General features: G+C 49.2%; 2 protein-coding genes across 2 annotated transcripts; one reads left to right on the top strand and one right to left on the bottom strand.

Annotated features, from left to right (window-relative positions):
• The first annotated feature begins 14 nt into the window (after positions 1 to 14).
• On the top strand, positions 15 to 11,972 carry arfgap2 (ADP-ribosylation factor GTPase activating protein 2). The gene is made up of 15 exons (XM_056413312.1): positions 15 to 121; positions 2,675 to 2,793; positions 3,972 to 4,044; positions 4,148 to 4,279; positions 4,597 to 4,680; positions 5,238 to 5,316; positions 5,762 to 5,814; positions 6,121 to 6,257; positions 7,998 to 8,129; positions 9,342 to 9,473; positions 9,697 to 9,849; positions 9,942 to 10,068; positions 10,192 to 10,279; positions 10,481 to 10,605; positions 10,815 to 11,972. The coding sequence occupies exons 1-15, from the start codon at positions 50 to 52 to the stop codon at positions 10,833 to 10,835; spliced, it is 1,527 nt and encodes a 508-aa protein (XP_056269287.1). The 5' UTR covers positions 15 to 49; the 3' UTR covers positions 10,836 to 11,972.
• pex16 (peroxisomal biogenesis factor 16) lies at positions 11,920 to 21,465 on the bottom strand. Its single transcript, XM_056413350.1, has 11 exons — positions 21,228 to 21,465; positions 18,518 to 18,553; positions 18,369 to 18,445; positions 17,415 to 17,548; positions 15,011 to 15,111; positions 14,626 to 14,706; positions 13,802 to 13,957; positions 13,457 to 13,529; positions 12,919 to 13,038; positions 12,786 to 12,850; positions 11,920 to 12,275 (listed from the first exon to the last, which is right to left on the bottom strand). Exons 1-11 carry the CDS (start codon positions 21,358 to 21,360, stop codon positions 12,217 to 12,219), a joined length of 1,035 nt encoding a protein of 344 aa, XP_056269325.1. The 5' UTR covers positions 21,361 to 21,465; the 3' UTR covers positions 11,920 to 12,216.
• Between the last annotated feature and the right edge of the window lies 1 nt (position 21,466).

The following is a 21,466-nucleotide window of genomic DNA, read 5'->3' as shown; positions in this document are numbered from 1 at the left end:
CGGCGACCCGTAGTGACGTCACCTCATAGAAACCTTCAAGAGTGGCAAGATGGCTACGGAACCAAATAAGACTGAGATCCTGAGCATTTTCAAACGGTTAAGATCCGTCGCTACGAACAAGGTAACCGGACGATACTCCGCCGCGCGCGCGCGTGTCGTCATGTCGGTGTGGCGCGTGCTTTCTGTCGGTTGACTCTTTCCGGTCCCGAGCAGAGGCCCGCGGCTAGGTGGGAGCTAACGGCTGCTAGCGTCTAACGTAAAGGCCACGTCGACCTCACGGGTTAACGGGTTCACCGGGTCACGGGGTCACGGGTTCACCGGGTCACGGGTTCACCGGGTCACGGGCTCACGGGTTCACGGGGTCACGGGTTAGCCTGGCCAATGAGACGCGGGTCAGTGGAGGTGTTTACGTTGGGCAGGTGTTGGACCTAATGGCCACCAGTGACGTCACACCGGCCGCTTCATGCACTCGCGTCGCGTCGTCGGGTCTATTTTCTGATTCTACTCTGAGCAGCTCAATAGAGTCCAGGAGTGAACTTTACTGATGAGTCACTGAGGTACTTATATACATTATACTGCATACTTCTACACATCAGGTACACACTGCTCTACTACACATCAGGTACACACTGCTCTACTACACATCAGGTACACACTGCTCTACTACACATCAGGTACACACTGCTCTACTACACATCAGGTACACACTGCTCTACTACACATCAGGTACACACTGCTCTACTACACATCAGGTACACACTGCTCTACTACACATCAGGTACACACTGCTCTACTACACATCAGGTACACACTGCTCTACTACACATCAGGTACACACTGCTCTACTACACATCAGGTACACACTGCTCTACTACACATCAGGTACACACTGCTCTACTACACATCAGGTACACACTGCTCTACTACACATCAGGTACACACACTGCTCTACTACACATCAGGTACACACTGCTCTACTACACATCAGGTACACACTGCTCTACTACACATCAGGTACACACTGCTCTACTACACATCAGGTACACACTGCTCTACTACACATCAGGTACACACTGCTCTACTACACATCAGGTACACACTGCTCTACTACACATCAGGTACACACTGCTCTACTACACATCAGGTACACACTGCTCTACTACACATCAGGTACACACTGCTCTACTACACATCAGGTACACACTGCTCTACTACACATCAGGTACACACTGCTCTACTACACATCAGGTACACACTGCTCTACTACACATCAGGTACACACTGCTCTACTACACATCAGGTACACACTGCTCTACTACACATCAGGTACACACACTGCTCTACTACACATCAGGTACACACTGCTCTACTACACATCAGGTACACACTGCTCTACTACACATCAGGTACACACTGCTCTACTACACATCAGGTACACACTGCTCTACTACACATCAGGTACACACACTGCTCTACTACACATCAGGTACACACTGCTCTACTACACATCAGGTACACACTGCTCTACTACACATCAGGTACACACTGCTCTACTACACATCAGGTACACACTGCTCTACTACACATCAGGTACACACTGCTCTACTACACATCAGGTACACACTGCTCTACTACACATCAGGTACACACTGCTCTACTACACATCAGGTACACACTGCTCTACTACACATCAGGTACACACTGCTCTACTACATCAGGTACACACTGCTCTACTACACATCAGGTACACACTGCTCTACTACACATCAGGTACACACTGCTCTACTACACATCAGGTACACACTGCTCTACTACACATCAGGCACACACTGCTCTACTACACATCAGGTACACACTGCTCTACCATCAGGTACACTGCTACTCAGGTACACTGCTCTACTACACATCAGTGTACACACTGCTCTACTACACATCAGGTACACACTGTGTGTGTGTCAGTGTACACACTGTGTGTGTGTGTGTCACATGTGTGTGTCACTGTGTCTGTGTACTGTGTGTGTACTGTGTGTGTGTGTGTGTGTGTGTGTGTGTCTGTGTGTGTGTCTGTGTGTGTGTGTGTGTGTGTGTCTGTGTGTGTGTCTCTGTGTGTGTGTGTGTGTGTGTGTGTGTGTGTGTCTGTGTGTGTGTGTCTGTGTGTGTGTGTGTGTGTGTGTGTGTGTGTGTGTGTGTCTGTGTCTCTGTGTGTGTGTGTGTGTCTGTGTGTGTGTGTGTGTGTGTGTGTGTGTGTGTGTGTGTGTGTCTGTGTGTGTGTGTGTGTGTGTGTGTGTGTGTGTGTGTGTGTGTGTCTGTGTGTGTGTGTCTGTCTGTGTGTGTGTGTGTGTGTGTGTGTGTGTCTCTGTGTGTGTGTGTGTGTGTGTGTGTGTGTCTGTGTGTGTGTGTGTGTGTGTCTGTGTGTGTGTGTGTGTGTGTGTGTGTGTGTGTGTGTGTGTGTGTGTCTGTGTGTGTGTGTGTGTCTGTGTGTGTGTGTGTGTGTGTGTGTGTGTGTGTGTGTGTCTGTGTGTGTGTGTCTGTGTGTGTGTGTGTGTGTGTGTGTGTGTGTGTGTGTGTGTGTGTGTGTCTGTGTGTGTGTGTCTCTGTCTCTGTGTGTGTGTGTCTCTGTGTGTCTCTGTGTGTCTGTGTGTGTGTGTGTGTGTCTCTGTTTGTGTGTGTGTAGGCATGTTTCGACTGCGTGGCCAAGAGCCCCAGCTGGGCGAGCATCTCTCACGGCGTGTTCTTGTGCATCGACTGCTCCGGCGTCCACCGCTCACTGGGCGTGCACCTCAGCTTCATCAGGTGAGCGGCAACAACAACAACAACAACAACACAATGTGTCTTTATTCAGTATCTAAATGTAAATGATCAGATTCCTGCTGTTCAAACAGGTCTGAACATATTCTCTGTGATACTGGTGCTGATCTCTCTGCCTCGTTGTCTCTCTGCCTCGTTGTCTCTCTGCCTCTTTGTCTCTCTGCCTCTTTGTCTCTCTACCTCTCTGCCTCTTTGTCTCTCTGCCTCTTTGTCTCTGCCTCGTTGTCTCTCTGCCTCTTTGTCTCTCTGCCGTCTGTCTCTCTGCCTCGTTGTCCCTTTGTCTCTCTGCCTCGTTGTCTCTCTGCCTCGTTGTCTCTCTGCCTCTGTCTCTCTGCCTCGTTGTCTCTCTGCCTCGTTGTCTCTCTGCCTCTGTCTCTCTGCCTCGTTGTCTCTCTGCCTCGTTGTCTCTCTGCCTCGTTGTCTCTCTGCCTCTTTGTCTCTCTGCCTCGTTGTCTCTCTGCCTCTTTGTCTCTCTGCCTCTTTGTCTCTCTGCCTCGTTGTCTCTGCCTCGTTGTCTCTCTGCCTCGTTGTCTCTCTGCCTCTGTCTCGCTGCCTCGTTGTCTCTCTGCCTCTTTGTCTCTCTGCCATCTGTCTCTCTGCCTCGTTGTCCCTTTGTCTCTCTGCCTCGTTGTCTCTCTCTGCCTCTGCCTCTGTCTCTCTGCCTCTTGTCTCTGCCTCTCTCTGCCTCTTGTCTCTCTGCCTCTTGTCTCTCTGCCTCGTTGTCTCTCTGCCTCGTTGTCTCTCTGCCTCTTTGTCTCTGCCTCGTTGTCTCTCTGCCTCTTTGTCTCTCTGCCTCTTGTCTCTCTGCCTCTTAGTCTCTGCCTCTTGGTCTCTCTGCCTCTTTGTCTCTTTGTCTCTCTGCCTCTTTGTCTCTCTGCCTCTTTGTCTCTGCCTCGTTGTCTCTCTGCCTCTTTGTCTCTCTGCCTCTTTGTCTCTCTGCCTCGTTGTCTCTGCCTCGTTGTCTCTCTGCCTCTTTGTCTCGCTGCCTCTTTGTCTCTCTGCCTCTCTACCTCTCTGCCTCTTTGTCTCTCTGCCTCTTTGTCTCTGCCTCGTTGTCTCTCTGCCTCTTTGTCTCTCTGCCTCTCTGTCTCTATGTCTCTGCGCCTCTTTGTCTCTACCTCTCTGTCTATCTACCTCTCTGCCTCCCTGCCTCTCTGCCTCAGGTCCACTGAGCTGGACTCCAACTGGAACTGGTTTCAGCTGCGCTGCATGCAGGTTGGAGGCAACTCCAACGCGGTAAGTGTTTTTGGCTCTGGCCCGTTTCCAAGGCTGCGCCGCCCGTTGCGGTCGGGACATCCCGCGGTCGGCTAATCGGCGTGACGCTCCGTCTGTTTGGCAGACGGTGTTCTTCCGGCAGCACGGCTGCTCCACCGGCGACACCACCGCCAAGTACAACAGCTGCGCGGCGCAGCTGTACCGGGAGAAGGTCCGGCAGCAGGCCAACGCCGCGCTGTCCAAGTACGGGTCGGACGTGAGTCACGACTGTGTGTGTGTGTGTGTGTGTGTGTGTGTGTGTGTGTGTGTGTGTGTGTGTGTGTGTGTGTGTGTGTGTGTGTGTGTGTGTGTGTGTGTGTGTGTGTGTGTGTGTGTGTGTGTGTGTGTGTGTGTGTGTGTGTGTGTGTGTGTGTGTGTTCTCGTGTTCTCTCCATGATGTTTGGTCTCTGATGCGTTCCATGCCGATCTGGTCTAACCTGATCTGATCTGGTTCTATCTGGTTCTATCTGGTCCCGTGTCTGCGTGCCGATCAGATCCACCGGGCTGAACGCGTCACTGATTGTTTTGTTTCAGCTGTGGATCGAGTCGTCGGCAGAAAGCGCTCCGCCAGCGGCCGAGAGGAAGGAGGCCGACTTCTTTGATGAGCTCACCACACAGGTGCGTGTGTTTGTGCTTGTGTGTGTTTAAATAACACTGGCAGGCATCTTCAATAAATACGTTTGTGATCAATAGATGTTCACCACATCTTTACGTTTTATTATTTTAGTATTGGTGGATTATTTTTGTTTTTGAAATTTCCCCACTGTGGGACGAATAAAGGTATATATCATATCATTATTTGAGGCCGTTTGAACATATTTGGAGTCAATTATTAACAATATATCATATATAAACTCATAAATTGTCCCTTTTTAATATGACCAGTTTAGTTAGTTACAACAGCACATCTGAAACTAAAGTTATTGATAGTATCAAAAAATAACATTAATACAACAAAATCATGTTAAGAGTGAGACTAAAATATGTCAGTGTGGCCAAGAAAATAGATGTAAGGAATAAAATCACCATTTATTAATTAATTAATGACATATTGTTGACATTATCAATATATATTATATATATTGATATACATATGTATTTATAGATATACTCCTCAGCCATCATGTTGCATCTGACGTGATGAATGAAGGTCATGTCTTTCGTTTGGCGGTCAGACGGTGGACGGCTGGAGCGCGGCAACGCAGCAGAACGGCGCCGCTGTGACCTCACAGCTGAGCGGCCCGGGTGACGCCCGTGAGTACCACGTGTTGAGAAGGACTGGAAGCTGTGAGTGGAGACTGGACCCGAGCTGAGAGAGAGAGAGAGAGAGAGAGAGAGAGAGAGAGAGAGAGAGAGAGAGAGAGAGAGAGAGAGAGAGAGAGAGAGAGAGAGAGAGAGAGAGAGAGAGAGAGAGAGAGAGAGAGAGAGAGAGAGAGAGAGAGAGAGAGAGAGAGAGAGAGAGAGAGAGAGAGAGAGAGAGAGAGAGAGAGAGAGAGAGAGAGAGAGAGAGAGAGAGAGAGAGAGAGAGTTCCTCCCTCACATTCCTCGGAACGGAGGCCTTCAGGTGCTGTTCATGAGGATGTTTACACCCCCCGCAAGAGGCAGCGTGTGATTGGCTGTGCCCGGACCGCCACTCGACATTGTTTCTCAGCACGCGGGGGAAGAAGATCAAAGAGTCATCGTCTTCCTCTTGTTGCAGATGTGAAGCCCTCCATCATCGGCAAGAAGAAGCCCATGACCACCAGGAGAGGGGTGAGCCTGGAGCCTGTGACCTTTAAACATGTGACCTGTGACCTTTAAACATGTGACACGAGAACATGTGACCTGTGACCTTTAAACATGTGACCTTTAAACATGTGCCCTGTGACCTTTAAACATGGGACATGTGACCTTTAAACATGTGACACGAGAACATGTGACCTGTGACCTTTAAACATGGGACCTTTAAACATGGGACCTGTGACCTTTAAACATGTGAACATGTGACCTTTAAACATGTGACTTGTGAACATGTGACCTGTGACCTTGAACCTGTGACCTTGAACATGTGCCTTGCAGCTGGGGGCCAAGAAAGGTCTGGGGGCCCAGAAGGTGAGCAACAAGAACTTCTCTGAGGTGGAGAAGCAGGCGCAGTTGGCCGAGAAGATGCGAGAGGACCGGGTCGCCGAGTCCAAGAAACAAGCCGATGAGTCCATGTGAGGACCGCTCTTCCTCCCCTCGTCTTCATTCATGTCTGTCTCTGTGCTCCGGTGTGACTCGTGCTGACTTGTCGTAACTCGTGCTGACTCGTGGTGACTCGCTGTGACTCGTGGTGACTCGTGACTCGTGGTGACTCGCTGTGACTCGTGGTTACTTGTGCTGACTCGTCGTGACTCTCGTGACTCGTGCGGACTCGTCGTGACTCGTGCAGACTCGTCGTGACTCGCGTGACTTGTCGTGACTCGTGCGGACTCGTGGTGACTCGTCGTGACTCATGCTGACTCGTGGTGACTCGCTGTGACTCGTGGTGACTCGTGGTTACTTGTGCTGACTCGTGCTGACTTGTCGTGACTCGTGGTGACTTGTCGTGACTCGTGGTGACTTGACGTGACTCGTGGTGACTTGTCGTGACTCGTGCTGACTTGTCGTGACTCGTGCTGACTTGTCGTGACGCGTGGTGACTTGACGTGACTCGTGGTGACTTGTCGTGACTCGTGGTGACTCGTGGTGACTTGTCGTGACTCGTGGTGACTTGTCGTGACTCGTGGTGACTTGACGTGACTCGTGGTGACTTGTCGTGACTCGTGGTGACTTGTCGTGACTCGTGGTGACTTGTCGTGACTCGTGGTGACTTGTCGTGACTCGTGGTGACTTGTCGTGACTCGTGGTGACTTGTCGTGACTCGTGGTGACTTGTCGTGACTCGTGGTGACTTGTCGTGACTCGTGGTGACTTGTCGTGACTCGTGGTGAATTGTCGTGACTTGTCGTGACTCGTGCTGACTTGTCGTGACTCGTGGTGACTTGTCGTGACTCGTGGTGACTTGTCGTGACTCGTGGTGACTTGTCGTGACTCGTGGTGACTTGTCGTGACTCGTGGTGACTTGTCGTGACTCGTGGTGACTTGTCGTGACTCGTGGTGACTTGTCGTGACTCGTGGTGACTTGTCGTGACTCGTGGTGACTTGTCGTGACTCGTGGTGACTTGTCGTGACTCGTGGTGACTTGTCGTGACTCGTGGTGACTTGTCGTGACTCGTGGTGACTTGTCGTGACTCGTGACTTGTCGTGACTCGTGGTGACTTCGTGACTCGTGGTGACTTGTCGTGACTCGTGGTGACTTGTCGTGACTCGTGGTGACTTGTCGTGACTCGTGGTGACTTGTCGTGACTCGTGGTGACTTGTCGTGACTCGTGGTGACTTGTCGTGACTCGTGGTGACTCGTGGTGACTCGTCGTGACTCGTGCTGACTCGTCGTGACTCGTGACGTGACTCGTCGTGACTCGTGGTGACTTGTCGTGACTCGTGGTGACTTGTCGTGACTCGTGGTGACTTGTCGTGACTCGTGGTGACTTGTCGTGACTCGTGGTGACTTGTCGTGACTCGTGGTGACTTGTCGTGACTCGTGGTGACTTGACGTGACTCGTGGTGACTTGTCGTGACTCGTGGTGACTTGTCGTGACTCGTGGTGACTTGACGTGACTCGTGGTGACTTGTCGTGACTCGTGGTGACTTGTCGTGACTCGTGGTGACTTGTCGTGACTCGTGGTGACTTGTCGTGACTCGTGCTGGCTTGTCGTGACTCGTGGTGACTTGACGTGACTCGTGGTGACTTGTCGTGACTCGTGGTGACTTGTCGTGACTCGTGGTGACTTGTCGTGACTCGTGGTGACTTGTCGTGACTCGTGGTGACTCGTGGTGACTTGTCGTGACTCGTGGTGACTCCCTGTGACTCCTCAGCGTGGCCTCCATGCGTCTGGCCTACAAGGAGCTGGAGATCGACAGGAAGATGGAGGAGAAGAAGATCCAGAGCCTGGAGGGCAAGAAGAGGGAGCAGGCGGAGAGGCTGGGGATGGGCTTCGGCAACAGGAGGTACACCCCCCCCTCACGTTGACCCCCCCCATACACACACACACGTTGACCCCCTCACGTTGACCCCCCCCATACACACACACACGTTGACCCCCCCTCACGTTGACCCCCACACACACGTTGACCCCCTCACGTTGACCCCCCCCATACACACACACACGTTGACCCCCCCTCACGTTGACCCCCCCCCATACACACACACACGTTGACCCCCCCTCACGTTGACCCCCACACACACACGTGACCCCCTTCACGTTGACCCCCATACACACACACGTTGACCCCCTCACGTTGACCCCCACACACACACACGTTGACCCCCCCTCACGTTGACCCCCCCATACACACACACACGTTGACCCCCCCTCACGTTGACCCCCCCACACACACACATGTTGACCCCCCCTCACGTTGACCCCCATACACACACACACACGTTGACCCCCTCACGTTGACCCCCACACACACACACACGTTGACCCCTCACGTTGACCCCCACACACACACGTTGACCCCCTCACGTTGACCCCCCATACACACACACATTGACCCCCTCACGTTGACCCCCCACACACACACGTTGACCCCCTCACGTTGACCCCCATACACACACACGTTGACCCCCACACACACGTTGACCCCCCACACACACACGTTGACCCCCTCACGTTGACCCCCACACACACACACACACGTTGACCCCCTCACGTTGACCCCCACACACACACACACACACACATGTTGACCCCTCACGTTAACCCCCACACACACACACACACACACGTTGACCCCCTCACGTTGACCCCCCACACACACACACACACACACATGTTGACCCCCTCACGTTAACCCCCACACACACACACACACACGTTGACCCCTCACGTTAACCCCCACACACACACACACACACGTTGACCCCCTCACGTTGACCCCACACACACACACACACGTTGACCCCCCTTCACGTTGACCCCCCCCACACACACACACGTTGACCCCCCTTCACGTTGACCCCCACACACACACACACGTTGACCCCCTCACGTTGACCCCCCACACACACACACACGTTGACCCCCTCACGTTGACCCCCCACACACACACACGTTGACCCCTCACGTTGACCCCCCACACACACACGTTGACCCCCTCACGTTGACCCCCCACACACACGTTGACCCCCTCACGTTGACCCCCCACCTCCCCCAGCGCCATGTCCCACTCCGTGATGTCAGAGATGCAGGTGATCGAGCAGGAGACCCCCGTGGGCGTCAAGTCCTCCTCCTCCCGCTCCAAACTGGACATGTTTGAGGAGCCGGGCTTCAGCTCCGGACCCCCCAAGTACGTACCACAGGAATCATATCAACCAATATACATATAAGACCTGTTCTAGAAGTGATGAGAGAAACGAGCTGCGCTGACGTTAGCAGAACCACAACTCCCACAATGCATTGCTCTCTGGTCATGGTGTCAACCGAGGGACACATTATGCATATTACATCTTTGATGTGAGGAGGAGGAGGAGGAGGAGTCATCATCATCATCCGCTGCCTTGATGTTCCAGGTACAAGGACAACCCGTTTACCGTGGGAGACAGCTTTGGATCCCGGTGGGACACCGAGGGAGGAGCCGCCTCCTTCAGCACCTCCTGGGCTCTGGAGAAGGAGGAGCCTAAAGAGGAGGTCACCATCTCCACCATCCAGCCCATTGGAGAGAGGTAGCTACACTCTGTTTAGAGGGAACAGGAAGTGGGGCTTGTGTTTAGAGGGGAACAGGAAGTGGGGCTCTGACTCGGGGTGTGGCCTCCAGACTTCCCAGCAGAAGGAAAGCCGACGTGGCGGCGGCGGCGGCCGAGTCCCTCGAGGCGCGGCAGAAGTTCGCCAACGCCAAGGCCATCTCATCGGACATGTTCTTTGGCCGGGAGAGCAGCGCGGAGGTGAGGAGGCTGAGGAGGTCTCCAGAGGAGGAGACGACTTGTAAATGCTGTTGTTGTTGAGATGAGACATGGCGTTGTTGTCCTCTTCCTGGTGTTGACAGTGTTGTTGTTGTTTATTTTCAGTATGACGCTAAGAGCCGACTGGAGACCATGTCTGGGAGCACCTCCATCAGCTCAGCTGACCTGTTTGGGGAGGGGCGCGACCTGAAGGGTGACGCCTGCTTGTTTGTTTGTTTGTTTGTTTGATACTCTTCACTTTACAGATTAAAGCTCCGTCGCTTTCTAAAACACACAAACAGTGAATCCACATCTGCTGCTCTCGTCTTGGTGGGAATCTAAATCAACGATTGTGCAGAAGAAGAATGTATCGTATTGCTCGTGTCCTCATCTCCTCGTCTCCTCGTCTCCTCAGGCAGGGCCCCGGGCTTCGACAGCGTGCTCCCCGCCGGCCCCGACATCGCTCAGTTCAAACAGGGAGTGAAGACTGTCGCGGGAAAGATGGCCGTGCTGGCCAACGGGGTCATGAACACCATCCAGGTGGGAGGAGCCATGTCTCTATGGTTACGACAGTGTCTAGATAACAACGTTATAGTTTAGTGTGGGAGGAGCCATGTCTCTATGGTTACGACAGTGTCTAGATAACAACGTTATAGTTTAGTGTGGGAGGAGCCATGTCTCTATGGTTACGACAGTGTCTAGATAACAACGTTATAGTTTAGTGTTTATAATGTTGTGTTTTCTCTCAGGATCGTTACGGCTCTTACTGATGGAGCTGAAGAAGACGAGCTGGCACACGAAGAGTAGACGGCCTCCTGGCTGACAGAGAGAGGGAGAGAGAGAGAGAGAGGGGCACAGGAAGGGTTGCATGAGGAAACTAAGCCTCCTCCTCCTCTCATCCTTCTCTCTCTCCCTCTCTCTCTCTCTCTCCTCTCTCTCTCTCTCTCTCATATCCTTCTCCCTCTCTCATATCCTTCTCTCTCTCATATCCTCTCTCTCTCTCATATCCCTCTCTCTCTCTCTCTCTCATATCCCTCTCTCTCTCTCTCATATCCTTCTCCCTCTCTCATATCCCTCTCTCTCATATCCGTCTCTCTCTCATATCTCTCTCTCTCTCATATCCTTCTCTCTCCCTCTTTATCTCATATCCTTCTCTCCCTCTCTCTCTCTCTCTCTCTCATATCCTTCTCTCTCTCATATCCTTCTCTCTCCCTCTCTCTCTCATATCCTTCTCTCTCTCTCTCTCCCTCTCATCCAGTGAAACAGAATTTTCTCTCCGGCTGTATTTTATTTTTCCTATAACATTTATTTTGGTCTTTAGTTTTCAAAACTTCTTTTACATTTTATTCTTTAGACATGAATGAAATGTTTTTGACTCGAATGTCTTTTTGTTTTTGTGATATAAAAAGTTCAGGATCTATTTCCATCGTTAAGTTCAACAAGAGTCCAGAAGTTGATGAGCTGGTGTTGTTTGTTGTTTCTGTGCGTTGACACTTCCAGAGGCTGCAGTGAGATGTATATTATTAAAACACGTATTTATTATGTTGGTTCTAAAGAGTCCAGAACCAACACGTGACATTCAAACAGTTCAAATAACGTCCTTTAAAGTCCCGGCTCACGGAACTAAATCTTCCCCCTGGTTGAATCTGAAGTCTGCCTCCATGTCTCCCTAGGCTCCGCCTCCTCTCCATAGGCTCCGCCTTGTCTCGGCAGTTCAACCTTTTATTTTGAAGGGCTGACCGTCTTCAGTTTACATTCGTTAACAAAGCCACCGTCTGAGTCCAGAGACAGACCATAATGTTCCTCTGACAGACCATAATATTCTCCTGGCGTGATGAAATAAACTCGAACTGAAACATTTAAATATTTATTTGTATTCATTCTGTGAATAAAGATTAAAAAACCTCCGGCTCGTGTTCTCATTGGTCCAGACCGGTTCCTCCTGGAACCCAGACCCCCCCAGACCCTCTAGAGGACTGGAACCCAGACCCTCTCCAGGCTGTGATGGGGGGGGGGGGGGTCCCTCAGCCTCATCAGGGGGTCACAGAACACACATTCATGGAGGTTCTCTGTTCGTCTGTTTCATGAGGACAATCTAAAAGGCGGTTCTTCTGATGTCAGGTTCTGTGAGGAGGTTCTCCTGAACGGGCTTTACCCCCAGCTGTAGAAGTAGACCTTCTGCCAGGTGGGCAGGTAGTCCATCAGAGGGCCTGCAGGGGGAGGAGGGGGAGAGGGAGGGGGAAGAGGGGAAGGAGGAGGAGGAGGAGATGGGGCAGGAGGAGGAGATGGGGCAGGAGGGGCAGGAGCAGCAGGAGGAGGAGAGGGAGCAGGAGGAGGAGATGGGGCAGGAGGGGCAGGAGCAGCAGGAGGAGGAGGAGAGGGAGCAGGAGATGGGGCAGGAGGGGCAGGAGGGGCAGGAGCAGCAGGAGGAGGAGGGGCAGCAGGAGGAGGAGGAGAGGGAGGAGGAGGAGAGGGAGCAGGAGGAGCAGGAGAGGGAGCAGGAGGGGCAGGAGCAGCAGGAGGAGGAGGAGGAGGGGCAGCAGGAGGAGGAGGGGCAGGAGGAGGAGGAGAGGGAGCAGGAGGAGCAGGAGGGGCAGGAGCAGCAGGAGGAGGAGGAGGGGCAGCAGGAGGAGGGGGAGGAGTCGTCACATTATTTTCCAAATCTCTGGAGAAATGATCTGCGTGACCGTCGTGGTGCGTTCAGGTATCGTCGTACTTACGAGCGACGAGGCCGATTCCTGGAACGTGGTCGGCCAGAAGTTTGAGCAGGAAGAGGATCTTCTCCCTGCAGATCAACAACTGGTCACAACAACAACAACAACAAGGCGTCAACACTTGAAATGCGGCGCTCACTCTGCGTGGCGGTCGTAGAAAGGCGAGCGCAGGAAGTAGTACAGCAGCAGGAAGCGCCTCCTCCTCATCTCCGTCCTCTCCCATCGGTTCTGGAACCTTCCGTCACTGAGGACCGCCAAGCTGAAGAGGAAGAGGAAGAGCGTGACACCCGATGAATACTCAATCCTGAATGCATGTCTTGGTATCTGGGAAACGGGGAGAAGAGTCTGTTTTAACTGTTTGTGGTTGTAATACCTAGTTATGGCCACATGAGGCTGAAGTGCACCAACACACTTATTTAGGCTACTAATGTATTTTATAAACAAACATTAATGCTTTTAAACGCACTTCAGCCTCTGCTGGACGATATGAGTATTACAACAACCAGGGCTTAATTATAATAAAATATATATTAAAAAATAAATACAAATATATATATATAATAAAAATAATATATATATTACTAAATATATATCTAAAATAATATATATATTATGTATACATATATATATATATATTTTTAAATATACATATACATTAAAAGTACAATCTTGCAGACCTGGAGAGCTCCAGGGCTCCGGAGATGAGCCACGGCTTCCAGGACTGCTTCCCACAGAGTCCGAGGCAGAACACTGAAGGGGGGTTCAGGCTCAGGAAAAAAGTCTGAAACCTTAACTGTTATGCTTTTAAATTTGTCAATGGTCACATGAGAAGGATTTTATTCTGTATAGGTATGTGTAAGTGTGTGTTTTGGGGATAAATATGGACAATGCTTTAACGCCCATCTGCTCATACAGGTGACCTTACAGGTGAAACTGTAGTCTGCCCTCTAGAGGTCAACACGAGCGATGCACAATCCTAAAACGCTCCGAGGACGAATAAGATATGAACGCCTGAGGGATACGGTGAACCAGCGGCCGGCCGATAAACGCCGACTCCGCCAGAGTCTCCCAGAGGCTCATCGGCGTCGGCTTGCTGAGCAGCTTCTCTCCACTGCGGCTGCTCCTCCTCTTCTTCTTCTGACTCGGTGCTGCCCACAGCCGGGCCTGCAGGGAGGAGGCTGGGGGAGGAGGAAGAGAGGGGAGGAGGGGGGAGGGGGAGAGGTTTACCACAGGGACAGGTGACATGAGGTCTGATACCGTTAACTAGTAGTTTTATCCATTTCTTTAATGAATGTATTTTAATTTAATTTATTGTATATTTTTTTATTTATTTAATGTATTTACATTTTTGTGATTAAATGAAATTTAAAAAAGATGAAGGATTCTATGGGTTACAATTTAAAATCAAGTTTATTACTTATTTTGATTTATTTCTTTACTAAATGTATTGAAATTCTATTTAAATTTATTTAATCGTATATATTTTTGTGTTTTGTATTGTATATTTTTATTTATTTAATTGAATGTTTTATTTATTTAACTGTATATTTTGTATTTATTTAACTGTATTTAATTTTTTTAAATACATTTTATTGTATATTTTTTATTTAATTGTGTATTCTTTATTTTATTTTATTTTAAAACTAAAGGGTTCTGTGGGTTGACATTTTAAATCAAGTTTTTCTGGCCAAACCTCAATCCATGACATCACATCAATGACAGTCAGTGACCTCTGTGACCTCTGTGACCTCAGGTAAAGGTTATTAATAAGTAACTTATTGAGTTAAAGATTAAAGGTTGTTTTCTGACCTGGTTAATAATTAAACATTATTAAACATGTTCTCACCGCTGCCCAGAGGCCGGATGACCCGACCCGACCTTTGACCCACAAAGCAGACGTCCTCTGGCTCCTCCTCCTGACCCTCGTCTGAGGAGAGAAAACATGTATAAATATAAAATATATATATATAAAATAAATATAAAATACACTAGATTAAAAAAAATATATATATATAATTACAAATAAATAATATATATATATATTAGAACATAATTAGGTATAGATGTATAATATAAAATACATATATATATATAATATAATATATAATATATATATCGTATAAAATACATAAATATTATATATATATATAGTATAACATACATATATCTAATAAAAGAAGCTCTTCCTCATTAAATATGAGGAGGAGCTTGTGAAGAAGAGGAGAACCGACCTTCGGCCTCGCACTCGGCCCCTCGGTCCAGGGGGGGGATGGGAGGAGACGTCTGGAGGCCGGACTTATACCACAGAAGAAGAACCAGGCGGAGGATGGACCTGGAGATGAAGACGGGTGGTCAGACCAGAATACTGGCTCTCACAGTCCTCATGCTAAGGGGTCTGATGAGGTCCTCATCCTAAGGGTCTGATGAGGTCCTCATGCTAAGGGTCTGATGAGGTCCTCATCCTAAGGGTCTGATGAGGTCCTCACCCTAAGGGTCTGATGAGGTCCTCATGCTTAGGGGTCTGATGAGGTCCTCATGCTTAGGGGTCTGATGAGGTCCTCATCCTAAGGGTCTGATGAGGTCCTCATCCTAAGGGGTCTGATGAGGTCCTCATGCTAAGGGTCTGATGAAGTCCTCATCCTAAGGGGTCTGATGAGGTCCTCACCCTAAGGGTCTGATGAGGTCCTCATGCTTAGGGGTCTGATGAGGTCCTCATCCTAAGGGTCTGATGAGGTCCTCATGCTAAGGGGTCTGATGAGGTCCTCACCCTAAGGGTCTGATGAGGTCCTCACGCTAAGGGTCTGATGAGGTCCTCACGCTAAGGGTCTGATGAGGTCCTCATCCTAAGGGTCTGATGAGGTCCTCACCCTAAGTGTCTGATGAGGTCCTCACCCTAAGGGTCTGATGAGGTCCTCATGCTAAGGGTCTGATGAGGTCCTCATCCTAAGGGTCTGATGAGGTCCTCATCCTAAGGGTCTGATGAGGTCCTCACCCTAAGGGTCTGATGAGGTCCTCATCCTAAGGGTCTGATGAGGTCCTCATCCTAAGGGTCTGATGAGGTCCTCACGCTAAGGGGTCTGATGAGGTCCTCACCCTAAGGGTCTGATGAGGTCCTCATCCTAAGGGTCTGATGAGGTCCTCACCCTAAGGGTCTGATGAGGTCCTCACCCTAAGGGTCTGATGAGGTCCTCACCCTAAGGGTCTGATGAGGTCCTCATGCTAAGGGGTCTGATGAGGTCCTCACCCTAAGGGTCTGATGAGGTCCTCACCCTAAGGGTCTGATGAGGTCCTCACCCTAAGGGTCTGATGAGGTCCTCATCCTAAGGGTGTGTTCACATCGGACGCGTCAAAATTTCGACGCGCGACGAGATTACATGTTAAGTCAATGCACAGCTGCGTAGAAGCTGCGTAGAAGCTGCGTAGAAGCTGCGTAGAAGCTGCGTAGAAGCTGCGTATTTTCCAGCGAGCAGCGCGTCAGATGCGTTTGAAGCAGCACGAACAGAGAGTTTGTCGCGGGGCGAACTCAGCGAACAGCGCGAACAGACGCAGCTCCTCGACTCGTGAGTTGAAATTTCCCAACTCGGGCAGCAAAGACGCGTGAGTCATAGTTGCGTCAGCCAATCAGCGTTGAGCAGCTCCGCTCGTCATCGTCCTGCCGGTTGAAAAAATGGAGGAAAAGATTATTGTCGCCGTCTGTGGGCACCCCGAACTTTATGACACAACTCTTTATGCTTACCGAAACCGGAGCGATAAAGATAAAGCGTGGAACAAGGTCGGAGAAGCCGTGGGACTCCCTGGTACGTTTTGAATATATGTATTTGCTTTTATTCTCGCGATTTGTTGTACTTTACCTTGAACCAACCGCCGGCATATGTGTTTCATGGCAGGAGATCTGCCGCCGGAGGTGGAAAAGTCTCAGAGACACGTATCAAAGAGAGAAGAAGAGAGAGAGCAGCGCAGTGGGAGAGCAGCTCGGTCCACTAATGGAAGTACTCTGCGGTCCTGTCGTTCCTCGATCCATTTATGACTCCGCCCCCGACGCGTCTGGTGTGAACACACTTTTTTCGACACGCGTCGAGACTGCTGCGTCAGACGCGTCGAGAATTTTTTCGCCGCGTCCGGTGTGAACGCACCATAAGGGTCTGGTGAGGTCCTCATGCTAAGGGTCTGATGAGGTCCTCATCCTAAGGGTCTGGTGAGGTCCTCATCCTAAGGGTCTGATGAGGTCCTCATGCTAAGGGTCTGATGAGGTCCTCATCCTAAGGGTCTGATGAGGTCCTCATGCTAAGGGTCTGATGAGGTCCTCATCCTAAGGGTCTGATGAGGTCCTCATGCTAAGGGGTCTGATGAGGTCCTCATCCTAAGGGTCTGATGAGGTCCTCATCCTAAGGGTCTGATGAGGTCCTCATCCTAAGGGTCTGATGAGGTCCTCATCCTAAGGGTCTGATGAGGTCCTCATGCTAAGGGGTCTGATGAGGTCCTCATCCTAAGGGTCTGATGAGGTCCTCATCCTAAGGGTCTGATGAGGTCCTCATCCTAAGGGTCTGATGAGGTCCTCATCCTAAGGGTCTGATGAGGTCCTCATGCTAAGGGGTCTGGTGAGGTCCTCATCCTAAGGGTCTGATGAGGTCTTACTTGAAGACCTGGATCAGGGCGATCACCAGCCAGCGGCCCAGGTCCCCCCACAGCTTGCAGGCTCCCATCTCCAGGAAGACCTCCATGTGCTCCAGCACAGAGAGCCAGATGAGGAGCCTCCTCTGGGAGACCGGCTGGGGACACACAGGGTTATTATGGGCTGTATTATGGTCTGTATTATGTCTGTCTCGTGGTCTGTATTGTGGTCTGTATTATGTCTGTCTCGTGGTCTGTATTATGGTCTGTATTATGGTCTGTATTATGTCTGTCTCGTGGTCTGTATTATGGTCTGTATTATGTCTGTCTCGTGGTCTGTATTATGTCTGTCTCGTGGTCTGTATTATGGTCTGTATTATGGTCTGTATTATGTCTGTCTCGTGGTCTGTATTATGGTCTGTATTATGTCTGTCTCGTGGTCTGTATTATGGTCTGTATTATGTCTGTCTCGTGGTCTGTATTGTGGTCTGTATTATGGCCTGTATTATGTCTGTCTCGTGGTCTGTATTATGTCTGTCTCGTGGTCTGTATTATGGTCTGTATTATGGTCTGTATTATGTCTGTCTCGTGGTCTGTATTGTGGTCTGTATTATGGTCTGTATTATGTCTGTCTCGTGGTCTGTATTATGTCTGTCTCGTGGTCTGTATTGTGGTCTGTATTATGGTCTGTATTATGTCTGTCTCGTGGTCTGTATTATGGTCTGTATTATGTCTGTCTCGTGGTCTGTATTATGGCCTGTATTATGTCTGTCTCGTGGTCTGTATTGTGGTCTGTATTATGGTCTGTATTATGTCTGTCTCGTGGTCTGTATTATGGTCTGTATTATGTCTGTCTCGTGGTCTGTATTGTGGTCTGTATTATGGTCTGTATTATGTCTGTCTCGTGGTCTGTATTGTGGTCTGTATTATGGTCTGTATTATGTCTGTCTCGTGGTCTGTATTATGTCTGTCTCTCACCACGGGGGAGGAGCATCTCAGCTCTCTGCGCAGGATGCTGTCGTTGAAGAGAACCAGCAGGTTGGAGGCCGAATACACTGGAGACACGTTTCATGTTATGAATACCTGACGTATATGAATCGTACATAACACAATACACAGATACTCACCTAGTTCAGATATTTCATGTGAATCTGCAAATCTTCCTGAAAAATAAGATTTACAATCAGCTTCATGTGTTTGAGGAATGTTTGCTTAGTTTTTAATGGACTAACACAGAAAACAACAACTATTATGTACACAAGCGGTAGATATGTATATTAAATAAAAGTGTTATTGTTTTCTGAGCATTGAAAGTGAAGCAAAACAACGTTAAATACATGTTTGATGTTGTTATTCACTATTAAAACTATGAAAACAAGCATCACTCTCAGTTAAAGTCTTGTTTTTAAAGTACATCATAATGTGTGGGATCAGAGGAGTTCATCTACGTGATGATGAAGACTCCTCTTTGTGATGAAGAAGACTCCTCTACATGATGAAGACTCCTCTACGTGATGATGAAGACTCCTATGTGATGATGAAGACTCCTCTACATGATGATGAAGACTCCTCTTTGTGATGATAAAGACTCCTCTACGTGATGATGAAGACTCCTCTACATGATGAAGACTCCTCTACGTGATGATGAAGACTCCTCTTTGTGATGATGAAGACTCCTCTACGTGATGATGAAGACTCCTCTACATGATGAAGACTCCTCTACGTGATGATGAAGACTCCTCTTTGTGATGATGAAGACTCCTCTACGTGATGATGAAGACTCCTCTATGTGATGATGAAGACTCCTCTACATGATGAAGACTCCTCTACGTGATGATGAAGACTCCTCTACGTGATGAAGACTCCTCTATGTGATGATGAAGACTCCTCTATGTGATGAAGACTCCTCTACATGATGAAGACTCCTCTACGTGATGATGAAGACTCCTATGTGATGATGAAGACTCCTCTACATGATGATGAAGACTCCTCTATGTGATGATGAAGACTCCTCTACGTGATGATGAAGACTCCTCTATGTGATGATGAAGACTCCTCTATGTGATGAAGACTCCTCTACATGATGATGAAGACTCCTCTACATGATGATGAAGACTCCTATGTGATGATGAAGACTCCTATGTGATGATGAAGACTCCTCTATGTGATGATGAAGACTCCTCTACGTGATGATGAAGACTCCTCTACATGATGATGAAGACTCCTCTACGTGATGATGAAGACTCCTCTATGTGATGATGAAGACTCCTCTACATGATGATGAAGACTCCTCTACATGATGAAGACTCCTCTATGTGATGATGAAGACTCCTCTACGTGATGATGAAGACTCCTCTACGTGATGATGAAGACTCCTCTATGTGATGAAGACTCCTCTCTGTGATGAAGACTCCTCTCTGTGATGAAGACTCCTCTACGTGATGATGAAGACTCCTCTACATGATGATGAAGACTCCTCTACGTGATGATGAAGACTCCTCTACGTGATGATGAAGACTCCTCTACGTGATGAAGACTCCTCTATGTGATGAAGACTCCTCTACGTGATGATGAAGACTCCTCTACGTGATGATGAAGACTCCTCTCTGTGATGAAGACTCCTCTCTGTGATGAAGACTCCTCTACGTGATGATGAAGACTCCTCTACATGATGATGAAGACTCCTCTACGTGATGATGAAGACTCCTCTACGTGATGATGAAGACTCCTCTACGTGATGAAGACTCCTCTATGTGATGAAGACTCCTCTACATGATGATGAAGACTCCTCTACGTGATGATGAAGACTCCTCTACGTGATGAAGACTCCTCTATGTGATGAAGACTCCTCTATGTGATGAAGACTCCTCTACGTGATGATGAAGACTCCTCTATGTGATGAAGACTCCTCTACGTGATGATGAAGACTCCTCTATGTGATGAAGACTCCTCTACATGATGATGAAGACTCCTCTACGTGATGATGAAGACTCCTCTACGTGATGATGAAGACTCCTACGTGATGATGAAGACTCCTCTATGTGATGAAGACTCCTCTACGTGATGATGAAGACTCCTCTACATGATGATGAAGACTCCTCTATGTGATGAAGACTCCTCTACGTGATGATGAAGACTCCTCTACGTGATGATGAAGACTCCTACGTGATGATGAAGACTCCTCTATGTGATGAAGACTCCTCTATGTGATGATGAAGACTCCTCTACATGATGATGAAGACTCCTCTATGTGATGATGAAGACTCCTCTACATGATGACGAAGACTCCTCTATGTGATGAAGACTCCTCTACATGATGATGAAGACTCCTCTACGTGATGATGAAGACTCCTCGATGTGATGAAGACTCCTCTACGTGATGATGAAGACTCCTCTACATGATGATGAAGACTCCTCTACGTGATGATGAAGACTCCTACGTGATGAAGACTCCTCTATGTGATGAAGACTCCTCTACGTGATGATGAAGACTCCTATGTGATGAAGACTCCTCTATGTGATGAAGACTCCTACGTGATGATGAAGACTCCTCTATGTGATGAAGACTCCTCTACGTGATGATGAAGACTCCTCTATGTGATGAAGACTCCTCTACGTGATGATGAAGACTCCTACGTGATGATGAAGACTCCTACGTGATGATGAAGACTCCTCTATGTGATGATGAAGACTCCTCTATGTGATGAAGACTCCTCTACGTGATGATGAAGACTCCTCTATGTGATGAAGACTCCTCTATGTGATGAAGACTCCTACGTGATGATGAAGACTCCTACGTGATGAAGAAGATGTGATGAAGAACGGTTTCTCTGAGACCTGCGAGGAGGTAGGACAGGGTGCGCGCGCTGCTCTCCAGCTGCGCCGTGGCGGCCGGGTTCCTCCTCACGTACTCGGTGTAGCGCTCGTACACACGCGCCATGTCGTGCACGCGCCCTTTAAAGTTGGACATTTTACGCGTAAAATTACTGTAAATGAGAATAAACTCTTCATTTAGCCGCCGCGCGCAGGAGTTACTTTGTTTTTACGATCCGACACTTCCTTGTTGACGGTCCGTC

This window comes from Pseudoliparis swirei, chromosome 4 (genome assembly GCF_029220125.1).
Source record: "Pseudoliparis swirei isolate HS2019 ecotype Mariana Trench chromosome 4, NWPU_hadal_v1, whole genome shotgun sequence".
Taxonomy (NCBI): domain Eukaryota; kingdom Metazoa; phylum Chordata; class Actinopteri; order Perciformes; family Liparidae; genus Pseudoliparis; species Pseudoliparis swirei.
The sequence above is the reverse complement of the archived record's forward strand: the minus strand, read 5'-3'. Positions and strand labels throughout refer to the sequence as shown.

Bases quoted from the DNA above. Each gene is read 5' to 3' on its own strand.
- arfgap2 (XM_056413312.1), top strand. From the start codon at position 50: ATGGCTACGGAACCAAATAAGACTGAGATCCTGAGCATTTTCAAACGG. The intron at 2,794-3,971 runs GTGAGCGGCAAC...TCTCTGCCTCAG, and splicing joins GTGCACCTCAGCTTCATCAG to GTCCACTGAGCTGGACTCCA. The intron at 10,606-10,814 runs GTGGGAGGAGCC...GTTTTCTCTCAG, and splicing joins GGGTCATGAACACCATCCAG to GATCGTTACGGCTCTTACTG.
- pex16 (XM_056413350.1), bottom strand. From the start codon at position 21,360: ATGTCCAACTTTAAAGGGCGCGTGCACGACATGGCGCGTGTGTACGAG. The intron at 13,530-13,801 runs GTATCCCTCAGG...ACCCCCCTTCAG, and splicing joins CGGCCGGCCGCTGGTTCACC to TGTTCTGCCTCGGACTCTGT. The intron at 13,039-13,456 runs GTCTGCAAGATT...CTTCCTCTTCAG, and splicing joins GGAGCCCTGGAGCTCTCCAG to CTTGGCGGTCCTCAGTGACG.